At 46.8% G+C, this 25,246-nt stretch overlaps 2 protein-coding genes and 1 non-coding gene across 5 annotated transcripts; 2 read left to right on the top strand and 1 right to left on the bottom strand.

Annotated features, from left to right (window-relative positions):
* Positions 1-557: 557 nt before the first annotated feature.
* On the top strand, positions 558-19,813 carry LOC143338758 (neurabin-2-like). Its single transcript, XM_076759389.1, has 11 exons — positions 558-671; positions 920-2,412; positions 10,543-10,675; positions 12,404-12,524; positions 12,758-12,862; positions 14,523-14,655; positions 16,270-16,422; positions 16,530-16,583; positions 16,672-16,901; positions 16,987-17,083; positions 18,356-19,813. Exons 2-11 carry the CDS (start codon positions 1,033-1,035, stop codon positions 18,404-18,406), a joined length of 2,457 nt encoding a protein of 818 aa, XP_076615504.1. The 5' UTR covers positions 558-671; positions 920-1,032; the 3' UTR covers positions 18,407-19,813.
* On the bottom strand, positions 19,811-25,118 carry prdm9 (PR domain containing 9). 3 transcript variants are annotated; one of them, XM_076759388.1, is made up of 7 exons: positions 25,046-25,118; positions 23,825-23,930; positions 23,627-23,719; positions 23,090-23,367; positions 22,869-22,936; positions 22,332-22,522; positions 19,811-22,230 (listed from the first exon to the last, which is right to left on the bottom strand). In XM_076759388.1, exons 2-7 carry the CDS (start codon positions 23,919-23,921, stop codon positions 20,111-20,113), a joined length of 2,847 nt encoding a protein of 948 aa, XP_076615503.1. In that variant the 5' UTR covers positions 23,922-23,930; positions 25,046-25,118; the 3' UTR covers positions 19,811-20,110. The 3 variants fall into 3 exon arrangements, with proteins under 3 accessions (XP_076615503.1, XP_076615502.1, XP_076615501.1); XM_076759387.1 differs by lacking the exon at positions 25,046-25,118 and adding an exon at positions 24,329-24,448; XM_076759386.1 differs by lacking the exon at positions 25,046-25,118 and having other exon boundaries at positions 23,825-24,156.
* trnag-ccc (transfer RNA glycine (anticodon CCC)) lies at positions 24,722-24,792 on the top strand. The gene has a single exon. It is a non-coding gene; the product is annotated as a tRNA-Gly (tRNA).
* Positions 25,119-25,246: the final 128 nt, after the last annotated feature.

The raw sequence follows: 25,246 nt of genomic DNA on the forward strand, positions 1-25,246 counted from the left end.
TTTATCCACTACCTTTGAGCTTGTTCACAATTTATCCAGTGTTTTCAGCAAACTGTTTAACCCGTTAATCCATTACTTTTCGCTAGCTAACATTGTTATCTTAATGCTTATGCTATTACCGTTGGCTATGATAGCTAACGCTAGCTAGCTAACTTGGCCAACTAGCTAACTAACGCTAGCTACTTAGCTTAGCCGACGGCTAAGGGGTAATAGGTTCTCTGTTGGTTTTCTAGCTCTTTTCACGTTATTTCAGTTGTACTTGAAATTACACCTGACTCAATTTGTGGGAATATCTTTTTAATCAAATCATAATTTCTGTTTTGTCAAGTTTCCTAAGTGCCCCCTCACATACGTAGTAACGTTAGCAGGCTACCCCTTTTTGACAATGACTGATTCAACGTTGCTATTAATGAGAAGACAAATAATACCCATCGCTCACTACAACACGCTAGGTTAATATGGTTTTTCTCAGAATAATAAATTAGGATTATATGCAGTTAGTCACCCACAGAATTGGCTGCTGGTGGACTAGCTTTGTCGGGCGGGCACTATGACCCAGCAGCTCCCTCCTCCATGCAGCAGCACTCTGCCGCTGCGAGAGGAGGACCAGAAATCTGCAGCTCACAGAATGAAGAGATCAAAATGATGCTGCCTGTAAAAAGGGATTAAACGTAAGCAATCTGTCGTCAGATGCGGTAAATCCGCGCCTCGTTACTGTTCTACTTCTCTGTGCAGATATTTTTTAATGACTAATGTAATTGTCTGTGAGGGTTAGGTTTGCATTGTTGTAACTGCAAGCGAGCTAATGACAGATGCATCGTGCTCACTTTCTCCGCTGCATTGGACGAGAATTGCAGCGGATGCAAGCAGGCCTTTAATGCGATCTGTTGTTTTTGTTTCTCCCCATCTGCCGGTCTAGTCTGAGCGCCACCTCGCGAGGATCGGCTGCTGGTGGATAACACGGATTTGCCACCGGGGGTTGAGAAAGGAGACATGCCGTCGCTGAGCATCCGTTGCGACGCTTGACTGACCATGATGAAGACCGAATCCACATCCAAGAGCACCGGCTCTGGCTCTACGCTCAGGAGCCCATCCCCGCATAGGAACGCGTACGAGGCGGGGATGCAGGCCCTGAAGCCCGTCAAAGACAATGCTGCAAACGGGGACCTGCAGGAGGGCCCCCGAGGGCGCAGGTACGGCTCCAATGTGCACCGTATCAAAAACATGTTCCAGCAGATGCAGACCACATCCCCAGCCGATGCGGAGGGAGAGGACGTCGCCAGGAACGCCGACAAATCGGTGCGCCTCACCCTCCCCAGAGCCGGGAGCCTGAACGAGAACGTGGACCACAGCGCGCTGCTAAAGCTCGGATCCACCGTGTCCGAGCGCGTTAACAAGTTCGACACCAAACCGGAGAACGGGCACCAGCGGGCCTCGTCACCCAGCTACTCCAAGCTGCAGGAGACCCGCCGCATCTTCGAGCAGCAGCAGCAGGAGAGGCAGCTGCAGCAGGAGAAGCTGGCCACCACCAGGGTCTTACTGAAGACAGACAAGGCCTCAAGCTTCCAGGATGGCAGGTTGGACGTGGTGGCTCGTTTCAACGGCAGCACAGAGTCTCTGGACAGCCTGGACACCAGCGAGGCTGTGTCCCCCACGGTCAGCCAGCTCAGTGCTGTGTTCGAACGGGCAGCCGAGCTCCGGAACAACCTCCACCGCCTCTCCTCTACCCCACCACTCCCTTCCCGGGGGGTCAGTGCCAAGGTGGGTGTGTTGAACTCCAAAATAATCACAAAGAGGGTTTGTGCCTTTGCAGCAGGCAACAAGGAGGAAGATATAAGCAATCAGAACGGCCAAGAGGGGCCTCCAAGGGGCCCCAGGGGGAGGGTGACTCCCCCGTCAGAAAGCATTAATGGGGGCCAAGGCACCCCAGCTGCTGAGCATTTCAGTACTGTAGGAGAGCCAAGTGAGCAGAGAGAAAAGACTGTTTCAGATGCAGGTGTTGAGGCAAAAGCTGAGGTCAAACCCGAGGAGCACTCTGGGGCCAAAGACCCGAGCAGCACGGCGCTGCAAGGTGACATCCGCATCTCCGTGGAGAATGGAGAAGCTGCTGCTGAGAAGCAAAGGTCTCCAGATGGAGGTGAGATGCTCAGGCAGGAGGGGGAGACGGCCAAGCACGCCGAGGATGAGGAAGACAGGACGCTCAGAGACGAACAGTCGGGACGTGACTCTGTGGATATCAGTACCTACAGCGCGGTGGGGGAAGACTTTGGAGGAAGCCAGGTGGATGAGGAGGAAGATGATGCCGATGACCGCTACGAGCCTGAGTCCAGCTGCGTGGAGATTGCTGGGCTGCCTGCGGAGGAGGACCCGCCCCCTTCCAGGAAGATCCGCTTCAGCATGGAGCCCATCAAGGTGAGAAAATATGCAGTGACAGGACACGTGGGATGAATATTAATACTTAGGTAGAACATGAAGCTGTTATCTCTCAGACTGTACCATCAGAGCTCTGTTTAATTAGGCTGAGGTGCTGATTTCTCATTTGTAATTATGTCCATATTCCAGTGTGTGTGTGTTTTTTTTTCCACCCTGTGTGTTGAGAGACTGAAACTTGACCTTAAAGCTTATCAGCTGTGGCACAGTCATAGCCAGCACCACTGTCAGCTGTTTTAATGAACTCACTCAGCTTCTAGCGTTGTCACAATGATGCTGACATTTTGATTTTACCCTGTTTCAACACGGGGGCTTTGCACACCGCTAACACCCTCCCCTCCACAGTAGCCAGCTGCTAATGGATGGTCCTGCATTCCTACTGTGCAGCTGACATGGGCCCCAAAAGAGCTGCGATGTAGATACTTATCTGTCATGCAGTGGGAGCTGCTTCTGTAAATAATTGCTGGTGGAGGAGGAACAAAGAGGCCTGGATAATTAGTCCTGTTTTAGAGAAGTGGATACCCTGCCGTGGCCAATATCCAGCCAGCGGACAGTACATGGGGAGCAATGGAGTGTTTTTGTGTGTGTGAGAAAAAAGGAGGACATGAGAGAAGAGACTGTGATCTCCTCTCAGACCAGTGAGATGAAAGAAGAGGAGAGACGAGGAGGAGGAGGAGGTAGTGTTGATTCAAAGTGTCTCTCTGTGTCTGGGGGTGGTGTAATGATCTGGAGAGGAGCATCAGATCCTCTACAGCGCAGTCTCGCTGCTCTGCTTTGACGTCTGAGGCTTGCAGAGGCTCTGCCAGCCGCAGCAGGCCTTGACACTGCACATCACACACGCTCCCTCACGCGGAAAGCCATTTCAGCGACGAAGGGCTCCTGTCCCACATCACGGCCAGTCCAGTCCAAAGTTGCTCTTGGTCTTTTCCCATGGCTGCACACGGGCCAGCGGAGTCTCGTCGCTCGGGCTCGATATTTCCATACTTGAGAGCTTAAAAACAAATAGCATGATGACAAATAGGCTTACACAAACCCTCATCATAAACAAAAGAGTTGTGACAGATATTTGGCCTGAGGCAAAATAATTTAAAGCTGAACAGTCAACTGTAAAGTAGTTTGACATTTTGCAAAATATTTTCTTTCTTGCCAAGAGTTAGATGATGACATTGACACCATGCTTTGGTAAATATACAGCCCAGAGGTGGTTAGCTTAGCTTAGCTTAGCTTAGCTTAGCTTCAAACTATTCCTTTGAATAGATGGTGACTGGGCTTCAAAATTATCTAAGATGATTTGTTAAGTTTCTGTTTAATAGAGCTGCAGCTAATGGTTATTTTCATTGTCGACTGATCTGTGGATTATTTTCTCTTTTAATTGATTAGTTCAGTGTTGATTAGTGTTTCCCAAAGCCCAAGAGGACGTCGACAAATGTCTTGTTTTGTCCACAATCCAAAAATATTCCGTCGGCTGTCGTAGAGGGGTGAAGAAACCGGAAAATATTCACATTTAAGAGGCTGGAACCAGAAAATGTTGTCCTGGGGAGAAATCAAATCGCACAGGGAATCTTTAAGTAATACTTCTCCCTCTAAATAATATTACCAATAAAATAGAGTATTTTAAGGTTGAATTAAGAAAAATAACAAATGCAGTTTATAAAGCATGAATCTACAGCAATTTCTGTTACACTGATTATACTCAAATACTGACATATCTGCAGGAAGCTAATATTGCGCTCTGACATCCTCACCGCCTGAATGGAAGCAAACTGTCCCCGCCATGCTGAAAATCCCACGAATCCCATATGAATTATGCCTCAGCTTAGCATGTCCATGCAATTGTAATGCCGGAAGAAAAAGATAAAAGCCGACTTCTGTCACATTATTTTATCCTCATGAGATCAAAGATGGGACAGAAGGAGGAAGCGTCATGTGTGGTGTGATAAAGAAGTCAGAACTCATAGGCTTTGATAAACAGGCAGAATTTGGTTGTGACCCTGCAGCCGTCATCGGAGAATAACCTCCCACTGGGTCCCTTCACACTGTATCAGTGTGGCCTTTGTTATGGAGATTGATGCAGGGGTGGATGAGAGTAAGCGTGGGGGGGGGGGGAGGAGGTCAAATGGGAGGGGCGTTATTATGCAGCTCAAATGTCATGCGACTGTATAACTGCCAGCTCTTAAGTCACAGTGTCAGTTGGTTTTTCTTCCAAACAGGAAGTGCCCATTTTTAGTGCATATTTCCCATCTGTGCAACAATTCAGCTTCTGGCCACAATTAAGTGTTGTTGCGGCGATGGCGGTTGGACGTCTTCCTTTGTCCCTGTTTTACATTAAACGCTCCTGTCTCTGTCTGTCCGTCTCTGTCTTTTCAAACTGGCAAAAATAGCAGTTCTGCTCCGGGTCGGGTTCTCACTAGACCCTTTGTTTGCTCCTCCTGACACTCTTTCTCTCGCTCCTTCTTTTCTCCCTTTCGCTCTTTGTCACCAGTCTCCTACTGTTAGTAAAAATAGCAGCATTGTTATCGTCACAGACTCGCCTTGCTTCTCAGGGCCGCCTGCTCGTTGAACGCAGGAAGCTGCCTCTCATGTCTTATTTATTTGCTCAGCTTGTTTGTTTTGGCTTCAGTCTATAATTGGTATCAGTGCTGTAGTTGACGATGTAGCCGCCCGGCATGTTGTGGTTTTTAATTATTTATCCTTTTGTCGGAGGAAAGATTTTAAAAAAAAACAAGAGACCGTCCGCTGGATTTGCTGACTGGATTTCCGAACTCATCACCCCGCTTACTCTTACACTTTTAAGCCCCCCCATCATCACAGACACACATATAAACACACACTTTCTCATGGGTTTCTGCTGCCTACGCAACTCTGAACAGCGGTCCTGCCAGGCCGCTCACAGAACACCTATGATTTTCTTTCTCACTGTATCATTAACCCAAACAATGACTATTCTTATATTGTAATAAACGGAGGCTGTTGAATTTTGACAATCATGGAGGGAGGAACTGCGAATTTAAGGTTTATGTCACAAACTGCGTAATATAGACTTCCCAAACTGTGACCTTTGCTGGTTTGTGTTCACCGCTCAGGTCAGCCAATGAGGGACTGCCTAGGGAGAGGTAATACATCACCATATGTCAAGGTATCCTCAAACTGTCTATTACTTAGACTCAGCGGGCCTGCAGTATTTCATACGGTGCATTACTCACAGCCAGGAGGGGTGGGAGACCAGACAGATTATCAGCAAGGTCACTCTGCCCCACTTCTTAGACCTGCAGCGGTGGTGGGTTGCAAGCGTTTACGGGATGTGCCCACTCGCTCAGGTTACTGCGACAAGCCACGTTATGCAATGTCTCGCTCATGATGTCTGAGTGGTGTCTCGCCCCGTCCAACCCGCCATCATCTCGTCAAGCTTCAGGAAACAACAGACGCTGGTTACAGTCGTCTTTGAGGCTGCACCTGTGCTGCAGGGAAGGTTTCTGTCTGCTGTTACTTACCCTGTTGATCCCAACGGGGGGAATTAAAGGATAAGGCTGATTTCATTCACTGTTTTTATTATCATCAACAAATCTAATTACACAAATGAAAGATCAAAACCGAGAGGTGCAATCAGACTCTTAAGACCTCTTCACCCTGTCAGTGGCACTCAAGCCCATTCGCTAATACTAAAGATGTAAATCTTTAGTTTCATTGTTAAAAAAATCTGAATAATTTCCTGAAAGGGCCGGGCACTGTAGTTTGTAGCAGACATCACTCAAACTGGAGTCAATAGTTCATTTTGTGGGGCTATTTTCTGTTAATTAATACGTATTTGTTGCTCAAAACAAACTACAATGGAGGTCTACATCAATATAAATTCAGATAATAATAAAAAGATATTAGCATCAATAATAAACATACAGCAATATATAAATATGGCTGTATATGTATGGTTGTATCCTTCCACATGCTGCGTTATTCAGTCCTCTGTTGGTGACCTTATTCTCATTCTGCCATGTCTCTCTCTCCGGGGTCAGCGTTAAGCCTAAGCATGACTGCGGACCAAAGACCGCTCTGCCAAAATAAAGAGGCTCTGGTGCCGTGCAAACGTTACCGTGACAAACCCAGCATATCCATTTTATTGGCCGGGGGAGAATGGTCCAGGGCGATGGCAGCCTGGACCACATCCTTATTTTCTGCCTGTGTGTCGCACATCTGGGATCTGGATTAACCTCCAAATTTAAGGAGGATTTAGAAGCAATTACCTGCCACTTCTGGACATGTTTAACCTGTGGTGGTTTGGAAAGCAATTAACGGTGGAGCCATTAAACTGTTAAGAGGAAAAGTGCTTTTTTTAGTCTGCGAGTCTGCAAGTTGAACAGATTGATTTAGCATCACACCAGCATTCAGACCTCAAGAATAGTGGTTTAATCACAGAAGAGTGAGGCGTCCACAGACCCAGATCCCACATTATGCACCGTAATCACCTTAATTCACTTTGACCTTTATGGCTGAAACGGAGAGCAGCAGCGAAGCTCACATTCCCCAATCCAGATGAAATAATAGCAAGAACAGTATGAGTAATAAAAAAAAGATGGAAACTTGGGTACAGAATGCGGAGAGACCGAGTGGAAACACGCTGTTTCTGTTGTGAAAAACCAATGGCACCACCTCCACACATCCTATTGGCTGAGTCCAAAATTAGATCTGTTTTTGGAGAGTCCAGAGGGAAAGAAACACAGCAGTTGACATGCTGCTGTGGGCAGTGGGAGGAGGGGGAAAGGGTTTACTGACTCGCTAGTTTAACCACAGTGTTACCCAATCACACTGTAGCCAGGGGCCATTAAGATGGAACCACGCTGGAGGAGCGCAGAGGCCTCCAGAGCTGCTCTATCATTTAACCATCTCTCTGTCACGACAACTGCATTGTAAAATGGTAGTTGTCACTTACTGACTGTTTTAAATACTCTTTACAGTCCCCAGTGGGTGCTCTTTACAGTCACAAGCACAATCTGTTAGCTGGTGAGTGGCTGTAGCTAGCTGCCCACAGAGCTTTTGTAGGACATCCCAGGCGGCTGGTAGCAGAGGGAGGGAGGAAGGGAGTTTCCTGGCCATCTGTTAGCTCCTCTGACCTACTATCTGCCACAACTGGAGCAGCGTCCTCCTCCAGCCCTGCCCACCCCCCCACCCCCCCGCCACCCTGCCTTTAATCCCAATGTTTGTCTTCCAAAGATAGGCACCTCTCCATTCGAGGAGTTCGCCTCCTGTGCTACTCTACATACTTAGGCGAGGCCGGGGTGAGAGGTTACATCATACAGGATCCCATTAGTCCGTCTGCCCTGTGAGGGATCATCGCACATAGGGAGGGAGGAAATCTTCCTCTGGGAAGCGAAAGTGTTAAGTCAGTGAGGGCAAGATGGTAGTCTGCATCGCGGGACCGGCCCTGAACCTGTCCGAGGCCGGAGGCCACGTTTTTATTTTTCTGTCAGTGCCACTTTAAGCGCAGCTGAACCTCCTCGTTTGATCTCCTGCAGCATCGTGGGCGTAAAACGAGGGCACTGCGAGCCACCAGCTGTGGCCTCTTGATCTTTAAACTCAAGGAGTGAAACGGTGCCACGTGAGAGCGTCACAGTGGGCACGCAGGCTGGGAGCGCACTGTTGTTGTTTCATGCTCTGTTACTTAGGATGCAAACAGTGTATTTTGTGTGTCTGTAATCCACATTCTGCTAATCCCTCTAAATACGAAGGTAACCTAAATCAAAAGCCATTAGACTTCAGTGCTGCTCTCATGCTGTCTGTCATCTGCAGTACAGTTAGGTTAAATTTGCTGACACTGACTGACCTCCAACCAGCGCGAACACACCACAGAGAGGACCAGCTATCGCCAGAGATGGACCTTATTAAAGACGTCGCTTGACATTTTGGGGAAATGCGCTTATTTGCTTTTTTGCTCAGAGTTTGATGAGAAGATCAAAACCACCTTCATATCTGTACAGTAAATATGAAGCTAAATCCAGCATCCTGTTAGCTTAGCTTAGCACAGAGGCTGGAAACAGGGGGAAACAACTAGCCTGGCTGTGTGCAAACATAGCTAGCAACTCCAAAGCTCTCTGATTAGCATCTTGTTTGTATAATCTATGTAAAAAGTAGGGTTTTATGTGGGCTTATATGTACCAGGCTATAGAGGTGCTGTATTTGTTATCTTTGTACAGAGCTGGGCCCCCTGTTTCTGGCTAAGCTAAGCTAAGTTAAGCTAAGCTAACTGGCTGCTGGCAGGAGCTTCATATTTAGTGTAGGGGTAAACCATATTAAATAAATGTAATGAAATTGAATGAAAGAATCCTTTGGGGCTAAACTGGAAAGCAGCATGTCATTTGTATGCGTCAACCTCGTCAGCACATGCGTGAGCATACGGCGATGACAGTGATTGGCTCAAGGCGATGACATTTGAAACCCTGTTCTTATGAGTAAGGGAGGCTTCAATGATTCATAATCATACAATGATACTGAATAAATCTGAGAGAGGAGGGGCTGTTTACATTTCAAAGGCGCTGTCAAAACTGACAGGCTCTCTGCTCATATGACTGAAGGGTAGCACCGACGCCACTGTGTAACACGGACGGACGAGCGAGGCGTCGGAGAAAGAAGCGAGAGGAAGCAAACAAAGACTTGAGAAAAGAGTGTCAAAGTGCTGCGGCGCAGGGAGCAAAGGATTGTGGGGAGGAAAGTTGAGAAGTTTTAATCAAATGAATGAAAGAAAGCTGAATAAGCGCGGTGAGCGGAGCACGCAAGGTGGTGCATGCATAATCACCTTGGAAGACTGAAAGTGAGGCTTTTAAAGCTTAGTGTGTGTGTGTGTGTGTGAGGCCTGTGAGCAGCAGCTGCAGAAGGCCTCCATTAGCATGCTGGAGGTGCTTATGTAAACTGTCATGCTGGTAGGCCAGAGTGAATGTAGAAAGCTGGGCCCTGAAATAGAGGCCTCTGTCTTCATGAGAGCGGCTTCAGCGGCGGTGATGGATTCTCCTCACAGCGCGTTTGATGCACATTACCGCTGTGAAACGACACAGCTCGGAGGCCTCGAGGAAGCGCTGCGGCCGCCTCAGCCGAGATGATCGATGCGTTTCAACTGCATTACGTCCGCGTTAACGCCGGTGGTCAGACATTATCAAACCATGTAACCAGCTTGTCTGTCTCAGCTGCATGCGTCTCCACAACTGCTGAGTGTTTGGCGATGAGCTGCCATCATTTTTGTAATCTCAGATATGTTGAACATTTCTCAGTGCACAACAAGCATTCTTCAGCGCTGAGTGAACTACTGCCCAAACTAAATGATAGAAATTAAAAGCTGAATTGAGATCAGTAGCTTCCTCCCACTGGATGCATCATATCCATTTTCCCATGTGTATTAGCTTAAGCAGAAGCACATTTCAGAATTAAAGTGAAATTCTGGATTTAATACATGAGCAGAGAGACTGAAAACCATTTAAATAAACGTGCATTTTGCCCATTTATTTTACCTGCTGGTACACACACGCACACACACAAGTGATTCACCATTTATCATACTCAGCGGGGTGCACAGGAAGTGATGCTTTCTGTTTTCAGTAGCAGTTACTATATTTGGAGTAAATGCAAAAACAACCAGGTAGAAGAGAGAGAGCCACCGTGTCTGCAAAGAAGAGCCACCCACAGAAACTCGAAGAGGACCAGCTATCACTAAAGAACAGACTCATTTAAAGGAATAGATTGACTTTTTTGCGCTTTCTTGGTGAAAATGTGATAAGAGAATCGATACTAACAGAGGCAGCAAACATGGGGAACCAGCGAGTGTGGCTGTCCAAACATAAAACCACAAATTGTTGCTTTCACAATGAGCTGAACGGAAACACGACTTAACATGTTGATTAGAGACCTTTGGAGGTGCTGATAGGCGGGTTTTTTTTTTTTTTTTATCTTTGGATGTAAGATACTGGTTTTAATCTTCTCTTCTAACTCTGTATTTCCAGAAGTGTGCAATTCTTTACCCTCTTTTCAGGGAAATCTGAAAACTGAACATTTGTAAATGCAGTGCAGACGTTTACACTGTTTTCTACAGTCAAAGACGCTTCAGTGTTTGTGACTCTCCTTCTCCTCCTGCAGGTGTTTGCCACCTACCCCAACGAGGACTACGACAGGCGTAATGAAGACGTGGACCCCATGGCGGCGTCTGCGGAGTACGAGCTGGAGAAGAGGGTGGAGAGGCTGGACCTGTTCCCCGTGGAGCTGGAGAAAGGTACCGAACGGCGCTCACGTGTACAGAGTTTGTCTACATTGTGCCCGTACGCAGCTGCGTTCACAAGAGTTGGATTTGGTCATGCAAAGAATTCAGAGTGTTTTAACCTGCTTGGGGCACCAGGTGGATGGTTTGCATGAGTACAAGACCCTTTACCAACACAAAAGAGATTTGTCCTTTCTTTCCATCTTTGAAGTCAAATGAGAAAACCTTATTACTTAAGTGAAAAGACCTTCAGTGCTCGCCATCTGCCCTCTGCCCACCACCCTGTTTTCCTGCAAGGCAAGGCAGCGGTTTTACCGTCCATCTCTCCCCAGTGAGCCACACTTCCAACATCCCTTCAACATTATGGAGCATTAATATATTTATAGAAGACTATATTTAGAATTGTGTACAGGGCAGCTTACACAGGATACCATATGTGACCATGTTCTATATAAATGATGTTCTACTGTGTGCACATTAATCGAATCAGGATGAAACAGAGGTTCTAGTTATTGGCCCAAAAGAGAGAAACAGAACAAATTAAAATATCACCTCAGCACGACACCTCAGGCAGGAAATCTGGCTTTTATCGCTGAATCTGATCTCACTTTCAAGTCACACAGAAAGAACTGAAACGCTGCTTTATCTTTTAAAGGCTACGTGAAGGTCTGACTCTTCCTTCCTCCTCGAGATACAAAGGAGCTTGTGCATGCTTTTATTCCAGCTGTAAATCAATTACAGCAGCATGCAGAATGCCGCTGTCAGTTTGCAGTTTACAAGTGCAAAGAGCTCACATCACTCTTGATCCTTTCATCGCCTTCAGTAAGCCTTAGGATTGATTTAAGATCCCACTCCTGCTAAAGAAATCTTGCCATGGACTTGCCCCTGACTGTGCGGTTCATATGATGCAAAGATGCAAAGTTTGATTTGATCTGAACTCGATGTGCTGCGTGTCCGTGGTGGACTCTCTGCTGCTCACTGTACCGAAAACAATCAGACAAAGACCAGCGGGGAAGCTGCCTTCTGCAGTTTTGGATCCAGCCTTTGGAACAGATTCTTCCGCTGGTTCTGAACAACTACACAGCTACACTGGGGGCTTAAAGCGTTAACATTACATCTTGATACACCGCAGGGCATTAATATGTGGTCTATAGTCTGTTGGTGTTTCAGTGTCATTCCGCTGACTGGCAGTTGGTGGCAGTAGTGTGCAAAACACAGCCAACAAAGGCGGGGAAGAAGAGTGGTGGTGGCAAGCAAACATGCATGTAAACAATGCGAGGTTTAAAATAGTAAAGGAACAAATGGTTTTAGAAATGTTTTACGAGGAAGGAAGTGCATTGTGAGGCCTCAAGGACACACACAATGCCTTTTGGTGAGTAACACAGAACGTAAACAAAACTGTTTGTTTTCCAGAAAACTCCACCAGGCACCTTTAATTTGGATCTCATCTGTGTTGAAGGGAAATAGGCAAACACTGCTCTTTTCTGTACTTCATCACACAGATTTATCCTCACGCTCCGGAGACAGAGCTGACAGTCTTCCACCGCCGCAAATTATTACTAAACATTTGAATCCCAAGGGCATCGACGTGGAATCAAAGCCACGCTTCCCACCCACGGAGAGTCCATGAGCTCCCATGCTTGACTCACAGCGACATGACAGGATAACAAATCAAACCTGTTAAACGTGGACTACAGTAACCGTATAGTAACGGCAGGTCTGCTGTTCCACACTCACTTTCAGATGGCGATGGTCTGGGCATCAGTATCATCGGGATGGGGGCAGGGGCTGACATGGGCCTGGAGAAGCTGGGCATCTTTGTGAAGACAGTCACAGATGGAGGAGCGGCACACAGGGATGGCAGGTATGTTTATTCATACTGAAAAGGCCCAACGTCAGCCTGAGGTCAGCTCACGAGCTCCGATGCTTCATTGTCCCACTTGTCTTTCTGATTCTTGGCAACTGCAAATACGTCTCGCTGCCAACAACGGCGACTTATAAATGGAGTTTGGCTCGTGTGGGCTCGAGTGGAAAGATGATGAGCAGAGGCGCGCAGCTGAGCTATTACTAACCTCGTCTCTTAACTGCCTCCTCCAGGATCCAGGTGAACGATCTGATTGTGGAGGTGGACGGGACCAGTTTGGTGGGAGTCACCCAGAGCTTTGCGGCCTCTGTACTCAGGAACACCTCAGGAACTGTCAAGTAAGAGTCACTCTCAGTAGTTTTGTTGCAGTTGCTTTGACACACTTTAGCACAGGAACACAAATCATCCAGCACCAGCGTAGTGTTTATTAGCCACAACAGCAGCATGGCTCTGGAGATGGAAATGTTGGTCCACCACTGTGGTCACGACCGAAATATGTCAACAACCACTGGATGGATTGCCATGAAATTGTCTACAGACATCCACGGACTCCTCGGGATCAGCCGTAATGACTTTTTCATACTTAACCGAGCGCCATCATCAGGCTAAATCCCTTCAAAGCAGCCTCAGCTGTACTTTGTGTTTAGTGCTAATTAGCACATGCTAACATGCTAAACAATGGTGGTGAACACCTGTCAAACGTGAACATGTTAGCGTTGTCATTCTGGGCATTGTAGCATGCAGATGTTAGCATGTATCTCAAGGCCGCGCTCTCAGATAAATGGGTATTTGGTTTCTAACGTTTTCATCATCGTGTCGTTGCGTACGCCTCAGCTGTGACCAGGACATGTGTTTTTTTACACTTTGTTGCCGCAGCTCACTATGACATCCAGCATTCTTGCGTAAAGAGATGGTTTCCTCTTGATATATACCCACAGCAAGGCTCACACGCAGGACTGACGTCTACCACATCCTGCCCATTCAGCTCACCAGACTGTAGATTTATATCTTAAGTCTCACAGGGTCATGATTATACCCTTCAGTATTGAAAAGCTCCTTTTTGAGACGTCCAAAGATTCCACACTGGAGCCACAGAAAACACGGTTATCAGGAACAAATACGCTTGGCATCGAAAGTATCATTTTGAAATGCCAGAGGGCTATTTGCAGCCCGGCTCTTTGGCGTTTCGCTGCTCCCTGTGTGCTCCTTTTGTCATCTAAGCTCATTCATAATTCAGGGTTTAGTGGTCAGCACTGCAGGGTAATTGTTAGTGTTTTGTGACTTGTGAAGATCAGAGCCCTCCATAGATAGCTCATACATCATGGATCCGCTGCAGTGGTGGTGAAGGGCACTGGAGCTCCGGCCTATTCATAAAAAAACATCAGGCAGACAAATAGACGAGCAGGAAGTGTGTTTGTGAGCATTTAATTACCCGTTAGTCAGTAAGAAATTGAAAGGCTGCAGCGGCTGCCTTAACGAGCTTCTGTGGCTGCGTCCTGATTTATTGTATTACTTCCTGTTTACTGTTCACGCAGTGGATTTAATTGGACAAAGGTTCATGAGCCTCAATACAAGGAACATATAGCCTTTAGATGAACTGTACAATGAGCTAAAGGAGGCAGAGCTGAGGGTTTGATTGTAATCGTAGAAGAGGCCAACTCCATAGAGACGGCCTTTGTTCAGCTCTAAACAGGAAGCCATTTTCTGTCATCAGAGGGCCGGCGCATTCCTTACTACATTAATACATTACACTATATCAAGTGAGGAGGGCTGGGAGCAGTCTATATGCAAAAAACATGTTCCTGGTCCTTGCGGAGTCAGTGCTTCTCAGTGGTCAGAGGAGGAAAAAAGAAGACCATCATGTATTATTAAGCGTGCACATACAGCACATTATCACAGCGTATCAGATTAAAGGCTGTTTCAGCTCAGCTTGTCAGTTTTGCTTTGGGTTTAGCTTTGTTGTTGGGTCCTAACCGAGCCGGACTTGTCAAAATGCAGGTTCGTGATCGGGCGGGAGAAGCCGGGAGAACAGAGCGAAGTGGCCCAGCTCATCCAGCAGACCCTGGAGCAGGAGCGCTGGCAGAGGGAGATGATGGAGCAGCGCTACAACCAGTACATGGACGAACAAGAGGTTAGCCTTCACGCTGTGGCCGAGGATCCGATGTGAGCTGACAAAACTGCTTGGGTTGTCATTCTTGAGTTAGCGATTGTGCAATGTCTGCACATGGACAGTGCTGAAACGAGGGTGCAACGCTTACTAACCCCCCCCCCGACACTTCCAATGCACACACATGCTGTCACCACACAGACAGATTTTGGAGAATTCAATTGAAGGTATTATTTAACAGTGCAGCTGAAGTACAGTCCAGCACTAAGCTACTAGACAACAAAACAAAGGTGTCACTAAACACCTTTAGATTACGTAACATTTTCAGCCGGATCAGCACAAAATACTGCCTTAAAATGATTTTCTTCGGCTGTCATCTGTTGGCCCTGGATGCCCTTGGTTCCTCTTTCAGGATTATGAAATGTATTCCAGCTCCACCATGAACAGAAGTGACCCTCTTCACTGTGGCTGTGTGCTCCTGGCCAAAAGCCATCGCTGTTGTATCCAGCACGAAGCATCAGTCTGATCAAACGATGAGCTCATCTCCGAAACGGGGACAAATCAGGATGACTCAAATTTGCTTTAATCCATGTGCCTGGGATTTGTTTGAGTTTTACATAAACGGAGAGAGAGTGCTCAAACACTGAGTGTAGTTTCATTGTAATAAGAGAGGAAGTTGCCCCATTCATGCAGGGTGATGGTGGGTGGTTCTTGAAAAGCATTAGGTTGTATAATAGAAAGTACAGTCTGCTCTGTGCGGTTCTGCGCCATCTAGTGTCCATTTGGTGTCACAGCACAGTAACATGCTTTTAAAGACACGTTTAAATGACTATTTCACTTTGTTTTCCTGCTTTCTGTGACATTTCATCCAAACGTTTAATGATAAAACTCTAATCATTACAAACAGAATAGATTTTTAAACAAGCTTTCCTACAAAAATTCAGCGTTCAGTGTCCACAACCCTGATTCCAAACAAGTTGGGATGCTGTGTAAAACACAGAATGTGATAATTTGCTAATTCTTTTTGACATAAACTCAACTGAAAACAGCACAAAGACAATATATTTAATGTTTGACCTCATCAGCTTCATTGATTTTTGTAAATATCTGCCTTTATTCTGAATTTGATGGGGCAACATGTTTCAAACACGTTGGGTCAGGAGCAACTAAAGTCTGGGAAAGATGTGGAACGCTCCAAAATCACCTGTTTGGATCATTCCACAGGTAAACAGGTTGATTGGTAACAGGTGATAGTGTCATGATTGGGTATGAAGGGGCGTCCTGGAAAGGCTCAGTCGCTCACAGCGAGGATGGAGCGAGGTTCACCACTCTGTGAACACTCGAGTCGTCAGTATCTGAGATTTTTGCTGTCGCCCCCCCAAAAATGGAGGTGGATGAAATTTCATTGTGTGCTCAAATCAAACAAAAGTTGCTCATAAATTATTCATCGGCAATCTGTCTTCCCAGAAACACTCAGTTCCTCTAATAATAATCCACAGGACACACTGTGAACACACTTTCTACCAAACAGCCTCTATGAAAACCGATCGTTCTTGATGTGGGTGAGCCGTTTCCTTCAACCTTACATCAGCACGTTTGGCTGTCAATGGGTTCTTTACCTCGACTTCATCCCTGCAGGGCGGTGAATATGGCACAGATGAGGAAGAGGAAGAGGATGAGGAGGTCAGCCCGCCGTATCCCAGCGCCATCGAGGTGTTTGACTTGGCAGAGAACGAGGACATGTCTCCTCTGGAGACGGACCCTGAGAAACTGGCCCATAAATACAAAGAGGTGAGAAAGGAACTCCTTAACTGGAGCATTTCCTGTTTAATCACAGCTCGTTTCCTCTGGTGTGCTGAATATCAACACGTGTATTTAAACCTGTCACCTCTCTGCAGCTTCAGATAAAACACGCTGTGACTCAGGCTGAGATCCAGCAGCTGAAAAGAAAGGTGAGCTCATCAATGAAGACCAAACTTAATGGTGTGAATAGGTGTGTCTGTGTCCCCCGTGATTGAAATGCTTCACCCGTCTTTCCAGCTGCACCACGCGCAGCAGGAGAAGCAGCGCTGGCGAATGGACAAAGCCCAGCTGGAGCAGACCCTGCAGGAGAACAAGGAGCGCATGGAGAAGCTAGAGGGCTACTGGATGGAGGCTCAGAGCCTGTGCCAGGCGGTGGACGAGCACCTGAAGGAGACACAGTCCCAGTATCAGGCCCTGGAGCGCAAGTACAGCAAAGCCAAGCGCCTGATCAAGGAGTATCAGCAGAAGTAAGAGGGCGAGACCACGCAGACGGCAGCGACAGGAGCTGCGCGATGCTCACAGTCTGACACTCTGCTCTGCCTCCTTCAACAGGGAGATCGAGTACCTGAAGAAGGAGACCCAGCGCTGTGCACAGGTTGGAGCTGAGGCGTCTCTGCTGAAAGAGGAGTCCGGACAACTCCAAGAGCAGGTACGGAGGGGGAGGGGAGAGCCATGAGAAACACATAAAGACAAATATTAACCGTATACTGTACTGTAAACTGAATTCAAGGAAACGAAAGAGCCACCCACAACGAATTTGAGTCCTTGAGTGTCTGATTCTGCCACAGCAGACTGAATCCATTTCAATCCAGTTTAGATTTGTGTCTGTGGGGTCCAAAACACTCCAGTCCTACACCAAAAATATGTTTCACTGCTTAACAGCTTCACGGTTTTGTGGTCTTTTTCTGCCTTTACGAGTTGGCTAACTGTATGAAAACGACAGGAGATGAGGAGAGGGAGCTCCAGACTGGACGCTGCAGTTCATGGTCTGCCTCAGGCCTGAACCCCGAGGCCACCGGGAGCCCCAGATAATACTTCAGTGATGCTTTCTGAATATTTCTTTAATGTTACAGAATTCTTCCCTGCTTGCTCAGGTAGCGATGGTCCAAATTTGTCGCGGCGTACTTTCTCTCACAGATTTTAATCACTCGCACTCTGAGGATCCATTTGTCTTGTAGAGCGTCACGCAGTCCCTTTTTTTCAAACGTCCCCTACGGCTTTCCGTAGGGTCAGGGTCTGCTGAGTGTGGAGGCCGAGCCGTTGCACAAAGAGTCAGCACTCTTCCTCGGACTAGCTGTCCTGGGATGACTCTGATGCACGCTCAGGGGACAGTGTTCTGCAGGAAGATCAATCATCTGACTCGTAGCCGGGCGAGTCGTGCTGTGCAGAGCGTTTTCTCGGCGCCGTCAGCAGCTCGGACTCCTTGGCGAAACTCTCTGCTCGCAGCAACGTATTTATACTTACAGCGGCGTCATCAGCAGAGATGACTCTCTTCCTCTTTTCAGTGCTGACATTTTGGTGTTTTGTCCTGAAAGAAGCAGCTTCTCTCCCATTAAAAGGCAGCAGTTTGAGTGGTTTTCAGGTTCAGCTGCACAGAAACTTTCAGTCGGCTTGTTAACCTTTAGGCGCAGTTTGAGGACGTGGTCAGTTTTTTTCTCGGCACACATGAACAGTTTGACCTTGTGGCCTTTTTTTGAAAATATTAAAGCTCCAGCAATGTCAAGCAAACCTCAGAGGGACATATTTAGTTGCTAAAAGGCCATGGTGAGTCACACTGCAGCACGAGGTGATGATATCTGAATGAAGTGTGAATGTATGGTGGGTTTCAGATCTTCACTGTGGCTCTTGCTCTCACACTGTGACTCACAGAAGCAGCTCAGTGAAACACTGTGATGACTGTGTTTTCCTGTCTCTTCTCCAGGTGGCTGACCTGGAGTGCAGGGTGGAGGAGCTGAAATCCGAACCTTTATAAAAGCCTTCGTCCGTCAGCGTGTTTGGGAAAGCAGATGATAGTGTTATTGTACTTGCGATGACCTGCAGGGTATTTCTCAACTTGAGCTTGGTTTCCGGCTGCATCCTGTACGTGCGTCCTCAGGCTTTGTATTTCGGCCGATTAACCCTTTTAACCACGTTTTTTCTGTTAACATTTACGGGAACTCGAAGAACGGTTCCATCGTCACAAACGCAGACTCGGCCGAGCTCTAGATGTGTACTGTTCCTTTTTCATTTTCAGAGTATTTAATCCCTTAATTTGTGGTTTTGTGACAGACCAGGCTGTTGCTTTTAATTGCCAAAAAACAAAAATCCTTTTCTTTCTTTTGCCTAGTTTTGTGACCTTCCTTTTTTTTCTCAGAGTTTGTACAGATGTGACACTGTGTGGTTTAACAATCAGTTTGGTTTGTAAAAAATTTTAATATGTGTATAACATTTAACATAATATAAACTAATGAGATTGAGGGTTGTTGTATATTTTATGTGATGAAGATGTGTAAATTGGACGGAGATTGCACTGAAGAAGACGTCAGCGAGGTGCTTCACTGGATTGGAGGAACAAACGGGAACGGTGTTTGTACAAACAGTAACCTTCGTAGGGGTCTTGTCACTTAACCTTGAGAACCACCTGCTGCCTACCTTTCAGAAGTGTTTGTGTTTTTTTTACACATTAAAGACTCGTAAATGAGCGTCCGATCCTCCGGTTTCAACCCCTCGCTTCTTTCAAAAAAACAAAACAAAACAAACAAAAAAACAACAAAAAAAAGGACCACAGAAACAAGCCTCCACAACTGCTGTGCCACAAATGAAAATGGACCTTTTCCCCTCCAAATGGATGTTGTCAAGGACTTGTGTAACTGGTATTAGTTAGGACTACTGATATAAGCAACATGAGCGGACTGGGATGTTAAAGAAGCCGTTACCAGCAGCAAACGTCTCGATCTGCAAAGCTCGTGTCTCAAACCAGCAGCTGCACTTGACACCGGTGTGTGTAGCACATGGAAAACACTGCCAGGTTTATACCTGTTTCAATTTCCGCACAGTTTAAAATGAAATTGAGTCTACTTGTGTCAACTGTCATACCAGTATGTTTGTATAGTTCAGGTAAGACTGAAATATTTTAATTTTACTTAATATTTATAATATAGTCAAGGTGGAAACATGAGCTAACAAGGACAAAAACTGACAAACGCGATGCACAAAGCAAAGTTCATTAGACAGTTATACTGTGTCATGTAAAAAGACGTAGATCTGGATGACTACAAAATTAAGATTAATGAATTGAAAAAAAAAACAGGCATGGTTATGAGTATTTTCATAATATTAAGGCTTGTACAGTGCACATGCTTTGCATTGTATGTTTTGTGGAATAAATGGTCAACAGTGATGGTCAAGTTGTTTTTCTTTACTTTAAATCGAGCTGAGAGAAAGCAGGTGTTTGTTTATGTGACTGTGGCGACGTCCTTTACATTCTTTTCTGTTGCAGATGGAGAAGATGAAATGTGACCTCTAACCTTTACCTCTTTCTGTCTTGAACACTGAATATTCTTAACATAAAAATACACCTTTTGGGGGTATGAAATGCTTCAGCATTAAAATAAAGCACAGGACATTCAGACGGTCACTGCAGCTGTTGAAGAGCGCAGTCGTGAAGTACTTGACCATTTAGTGCAATTCAGTTTCACTATAAGTGCATCTTCTGATGGTGTCTCCTGAGGTGGTAGTTGCGGGAAAAGCTCTTCCCGCACTGGGTGCATTTGAACATTTTCTGTCCCAGGTGAAGCATCTGGTGAGCTTTGAGACTCTGCGGCCGGCTGAAGCTTTTGCAGCACTCGGGGCAGCTGTAGGGCCTCACGCCCGTGTGCTTCCTCTCGTGCCGCTTCAGGTCTCCCGACTGCCGAAAGCTCTCCCCGCAGTGGGTGCACAGGTACGGCTTCTCCCCGGTGTGAGTCCTGAGGTGCACGTTGAGCTGGCCGGTGTAGGAGAAGCTTTTGCTGCAGTGGGGGCAGCTGTACGGCTTCTCGCCGGTGTGGATGCGCTGGTGCTGCTTGAGGCCGTAGTGGTTGGTGAAGCCTTTTCCGCAGTCTGTGCACAAGTACAGTACGTTCACCTGCTGGAAGCACGTGTGAGATTTCAAACCTTTGGCGTTTGCCCAGCTCTTCCCGCAATGGGGGCATACGCATTCTTTCTTCCCCTCCTCTTCCTCCAGCTGCTCCGTGAGGCTGTCTGAATCGCAGTGCGACAGATACTCGGCGGGGTGATGCCTCTTGATGTGTTTAATAAGGTAGCTCTTCATAGTGAAGGAGAACTGACAGAAGGAGCAGGAGAAAAGCTCCGACGTGCAGTGATACTTCATGCACGTGTTGCTCTTCTGATGCTGTTTGAGGTTTCCCGATGTGCTGAAGACTCTGCCACAGCGGTCGCAGCTGTACGATTTTGCACTCACGTGCGCCGTCTGCTCGTGTCTTTTCAGGAAGCCAGACTTATTAAAGGTCGCCCCACACTGACCACATTTGTGCTGTCTCGAAGTGCACTTGTGCACTTTCAGCTCTTCTGGGTTTGCGTACGTCCGTTTACAGCGATTGCAGCTAAACCATTTGTATTTTGTTAGCTTGCCGTTTCTGGCAGCGGGGGCTTCCGGTTCGGTGGCGCTCCGCTCGGCCTGAGCGGGGCTGCTTAACGGCTTCTTGCAAATGGCCGCCCTTCGTTTTGGAGCTATGAGCTTGGTTATGGCAGAAATTTTAGATCGAGCTCCAAGTCGCTGAGGCCTCTGAGAGAGACGTTTTTGGATAGATTCGACTGTTTCAGCCACCGAGGATTGTGGAACGAAGTCCGGATCATGGCTCTGATCATCACCAGCAGGAAGCGGATCATCTTCTTGATTTTCCACTGTGGTCTCCTCTGAGTGATGCTCACTTATGTGCTCCTGAAGGGCGTCCACTGAAGGAAAAGCCAGAGAACACTCAGCACAGCTGAAGAGCATGTCGGTAGCTTCCTCCGGAGCCTGATTCATGTTTTCTCCCCTCTTGCTTCGCTTTTGGTGATGCTGCAGGTGCCTGGTCAGGTCGTTGTACTGGCCGAAGCACTTCTGACACACAGTGCAGACGTACGGACGTAAGCGTTCGTGGACGGTCACCTTATGCTTTTTGAGGAACGCTTCACTCGTGAAGCTCTTCCCACAGTCGGAGCAGTTGGACTGGGATGTCTCTGCCTCTCCTGTGGAAGCATTCTCAGTTTCAGTTACATCCATAGCTTCCTGCAGAGTCTCACCTGCAGTCACTTCTTTGGTTCCCTCAGTTACATCTGGATCTGCGGTGTTCAAAAGTTCTGACCTCAGTGTGGAGCTCTCCATCTTCTCACTGAGGATTGTGCTCTGATTAGGAACGATGTCAGTGTCTTTTATCACAGCCTGCTTTCTGTGGACCAGCTGGTGTCTGATTAAACCGGACGCCTGGCTGAAACTCCGCCTGCACTGTGGGCAGCAGTAGGGGCGTTTGTTGGAGTGGACGCACAGCTTGTGCCTCCTGAGGTGAGGTATTTGCTTGAAAATCTTCCCGCAATCGCCGCACGTGTTGGACTTGTCAGGGTCGACAGATAACACCACCACGGATGCTGCAGAGTCACCGGAGTCGGCGCTGGAAGCTGGATTTCCAGGTTCGACGGCCTCGGCAGCCGGCGTCGTGCAGTCCGCTTTAGGCTGCGTGTGGAAGGACTGCGTGTGTCGCTGGAGGAAGGCCGCTGTAGTGAAGGACAGCTGACAGTGGGAGCACAGGAAGATCTGACATGTCGCAGCTGTATTACTTTCTAAAGAGGCAGAAAAATAACATAAATTAATGTGATTAAAAAAAGAAAAAGCCAATGGAATTTTGCATATGTGACAAGAGAGACTTAGGCAGTAAACTCACCTGCTGTATTCAACTTCATCAGCCACACCTGCATCCAGGCGTCACTGAAGTGGGAGAGAAGTTTGCTGCTGGGCCACACCATGAGCTCATCTCCAGGCTGGATGGTGCGACAGCAGTGGAACAGGATGCTGCCTTTGTACTGGATGGCCAGCAAATTGGTCTCGTCTTTATTACGAGCACAATTCACGTACCTGTGTGAGGAGAGACGGTAACAGAAAGACAACAAAAGACATCAGAGAAGCAGTGGAGGAAAATGGACATTATGACCTGGTGGAATTAAATATATGAGACTTCAGCAGCTCATTATCAGATAACGGAAGCTCTGGTTTGTACCCTAAAGCTGCCAAAAATCAGCTGCAGTGTTATCTCATTTTAATCCTCTATGTTAAAGCTCTTTCTTGGCACTAATGCAGAGCCTGGCGTCCTCACGGCTGTCACTCAATTCACACTCCGGCTAGAGTTTCTTCTTCTCTAAGATAATTTAAAGGGAAACTGCACCAGGCTCTGACAAGAAAAGAAGAAGTGATGGAACAATACCTCATCCAGTTCGAGTGTGATTCTCTGGCAGCATCAATGTACTCGTACTCGTCTTTTCCTTTGTAAATCTGCAGAAAATGAGAATATCTTCAAGACAAAATACACACACATAACAATAACCACAATAAGAAACATCTGGGGAGGACACATCTCCACTCTAAGTCCAGATTCAATGTCACTTTTTCATTTTACTGATTTCAGGTGAGCATATCAAAGCTCACCTCCCAGGAGAAGTCACTAGCCGCGGCATTTTCCCTCGTGGTCGCTTCGCCTTCGTATGGTCCAAAATGCATTCCTGGAGACACTGTTGGTCCATGATTCACGACCCCAACACCTGCACTGGGTATACTGGACCTGCCTATCATCAGGCCGTAGGGAAGAGTCAGGAGGGCCCTCTGGGGGACGCCCGTGCTCGTGGGAAAGTCCAGAATAAAAGACGGGCCGTTAATGTTAGAGGGATCGCTCTGGTCCTGGAAGAGAGTCAGACACTCCTCACAATCTAGAAAACGTAAAAAGGTAAAAAACAGAAGAGTTCATTAATTGAAGTTATCAGTATAAAACCACTCATTAAACAAAAAGTCGATAATATGAACGTAAAGACACTGCCTGCACAGTCTGGAGACAGGCTGCTTCACTGTATTTTCATTAACTGTAACAAGGTTGAAAAGAGGAATGTCATATTCTGGCACATTCCCCGACATTTTGTCCTCAGTTTGTGGTTCTACAAGTTTTCCAAGGAAAGATTGTCTCTTGCTTACAGAACCCGCCGTCAGCCTCTGGGTTATCTCCATGTCCCACGGTGCCCAGTAACCTCTGGATTGGCGTTTCTGCTGGCTCTAAAACCGGCATCACTGGAGGAACACAGACATAATATGGAAGCTTATGTAGGAAATCAAGTCAAATCACCAGTTTACATGTCAAGCTATAGCACAACGCAACAAGGAACCTCCTCATACCTGCAGGGCTGCTGGTGTCAGGGGGCAGGCACTCCTCTGATACAACAACCTCCTCGGTGGTCTCAACCCACTCCACGCCGTTGCTCCTGCCCGACATGAGTGCAGACTGCGTGGAGAGTTTGGTGGAAACTGTTAACCTTCGATATTTATGACAGCTGGTCACACAAACGGCTGCAAACAAAACGCTACAACAGACAGACAGGCAGGCAGCTAACGTTAGCATGTGGACCTAGCTCACTAAACGCCGATCAGCAACCAATTTAGCTAGCTGGCTAATATTACATTTCATACACAAGAGTCGTGGTCCCTTAAGTATACAGTGAAATGTGTGCTGGTGAGTTAGCTGTAACGGCTAATAAGACAGCATTATCATAGCTATCCTAGAGTTAATAACTGCTATGTGGCTAACACTGAAGCATCAGCAGGATGAAGACTGGGATTATAATGTACAACAATGAACAGTTAAAACCTTCAGCGTTAATGTGCATAAACTTTTGTACCTACTCAAATCAAAACGGCTATAATCCTCGGGCAGTTAAGCTAACTAGCTTAGCTAACGTTACCATTCCAAACCTGCTTTTAGCTCATATGGACTTTGACGGCAAATCAGAGGCGAAACGATCCGAGAGCGACGACGCTTCCCCGGAAGTAAATAAATCTCACTTTCAGCATAAGAGTTCACACGAGTGTATCTGTGCTCTTTTCCAAATAAAAGTGGTAGCGTTAGGTCAAATCACCAATTTGCGGTTTATATACTATTGCAACACTTTACTGTATTTTCTCATCGATTCCAAGCAGCAACACTGAAGCGCAATATACCAACTCATCTTAAATCCATGAACGATAAAGTTTGACCATGCAGTGACAAGACGGCTGTCGATTGCGGTTTGGCTAACAGCGCCGCTGGTGTAGTGGTATCATGCAAGATTCCCATTCTTGCGACCCGGGTTCGATTCCCGGGCGGCGCACGTGTTTTGTTTATATATATATATATACATTTTTTTTTTTTTTTTTTTAAGAAAGTCACATATTTTGAAACAGCGTTATTGACCAGGTCTTGTGCACATTCAGTGCGAAGAATTTGACTACAGCTTTTCCGTTGCTTTCAATGTCACACAATTCCAAAAATAGTTTTCAGTAAGGTAGACAGAAATAGACATACACCCCAAACCAGGACAACTGAACAAAGATAGGTAAAAACAAACAAACAAACAAACCTACTCTTGTGCGCACCTGAGTGACAGTATCCTTCGGTTGTTTCTTGAAGAAGCAAATAGCTTCATTTTCTGGCGTAAATCTACTGTATAACTCAAACTTCACTCAGGAAAAAGCAGGACAAACTAATCTCCTCACAGACGGTGATGCTAATGCTGCTGCAGCTAGCTAGCTCGGCTACTTCGCCTCGAGAGCATCCGTTCCCTG

This window comes from Chaetodon auriga, chromosome 20 (assembly GCF_051107435.1).
Source record: "Chaetodon auriga isolate fChaAug3 chromosome 20, fChaAug3.hap1, whole genome shotgun sequence".
Lineage (NCBI taxonomy): Eukaryota > Metazoa > Chordata > Actinopteri > Chaetodontiformes > Chaetodontidae > Chaetodon > Chaetodon auriga.

What these genes read in the sequence shown, in the direction of transcription:
- LOC143338758 (XM_076759389.1), top strand. Translation starts at nt 1,033, where the DNA reads ATGATGAAGACCGAATCCACATCCAAGAGCACCGGCTCTGGCTCTACG. An exon ending in TCAGCATGGAGCCCATCAAG is followed by an intron (nt 2,413 to 10,542) that starts GTGAGAAAATAT and finishes CTCCTCCTGCAG; the next exon opens with GTGTTTGCCACCTACCCCAA. An exon ending in TCCAGCAGCTGAAAAGAAAG is followed by an intron (nt 16,584 to 16,671) that starts GTGAGCTCATCA and finishes CCGTCTTTCCAG; the next exon opens with CTGCACCACGCGCAGCAGGA.
- prdm9 (XM_076759386.1), bottom strand. Translation starts at nt 24,047, where the DNA reads ATGCTAACGTTAGCTGCCTGCCTGTCTGTCTGTTGTAGCGTTTTGTTT. An exon ending in TCACACTCGAACTGGATGAG is followed by an intron (nt 22,523 to 22,868) that starts GTATTGTTCCAT and finishes CTCCTCACACAG; the next exon opens with GTACGTGAATTGTGCTCGTA. An exon ending in GATGAAGTTGAATACAGCAG is followed by an intron (nt 22,231 to 22,331) that starts GTGAGTTTACTG and finishes CTGCCTCTTTAG; the next exon opens with AAAGTAATACAGCTGCGACA.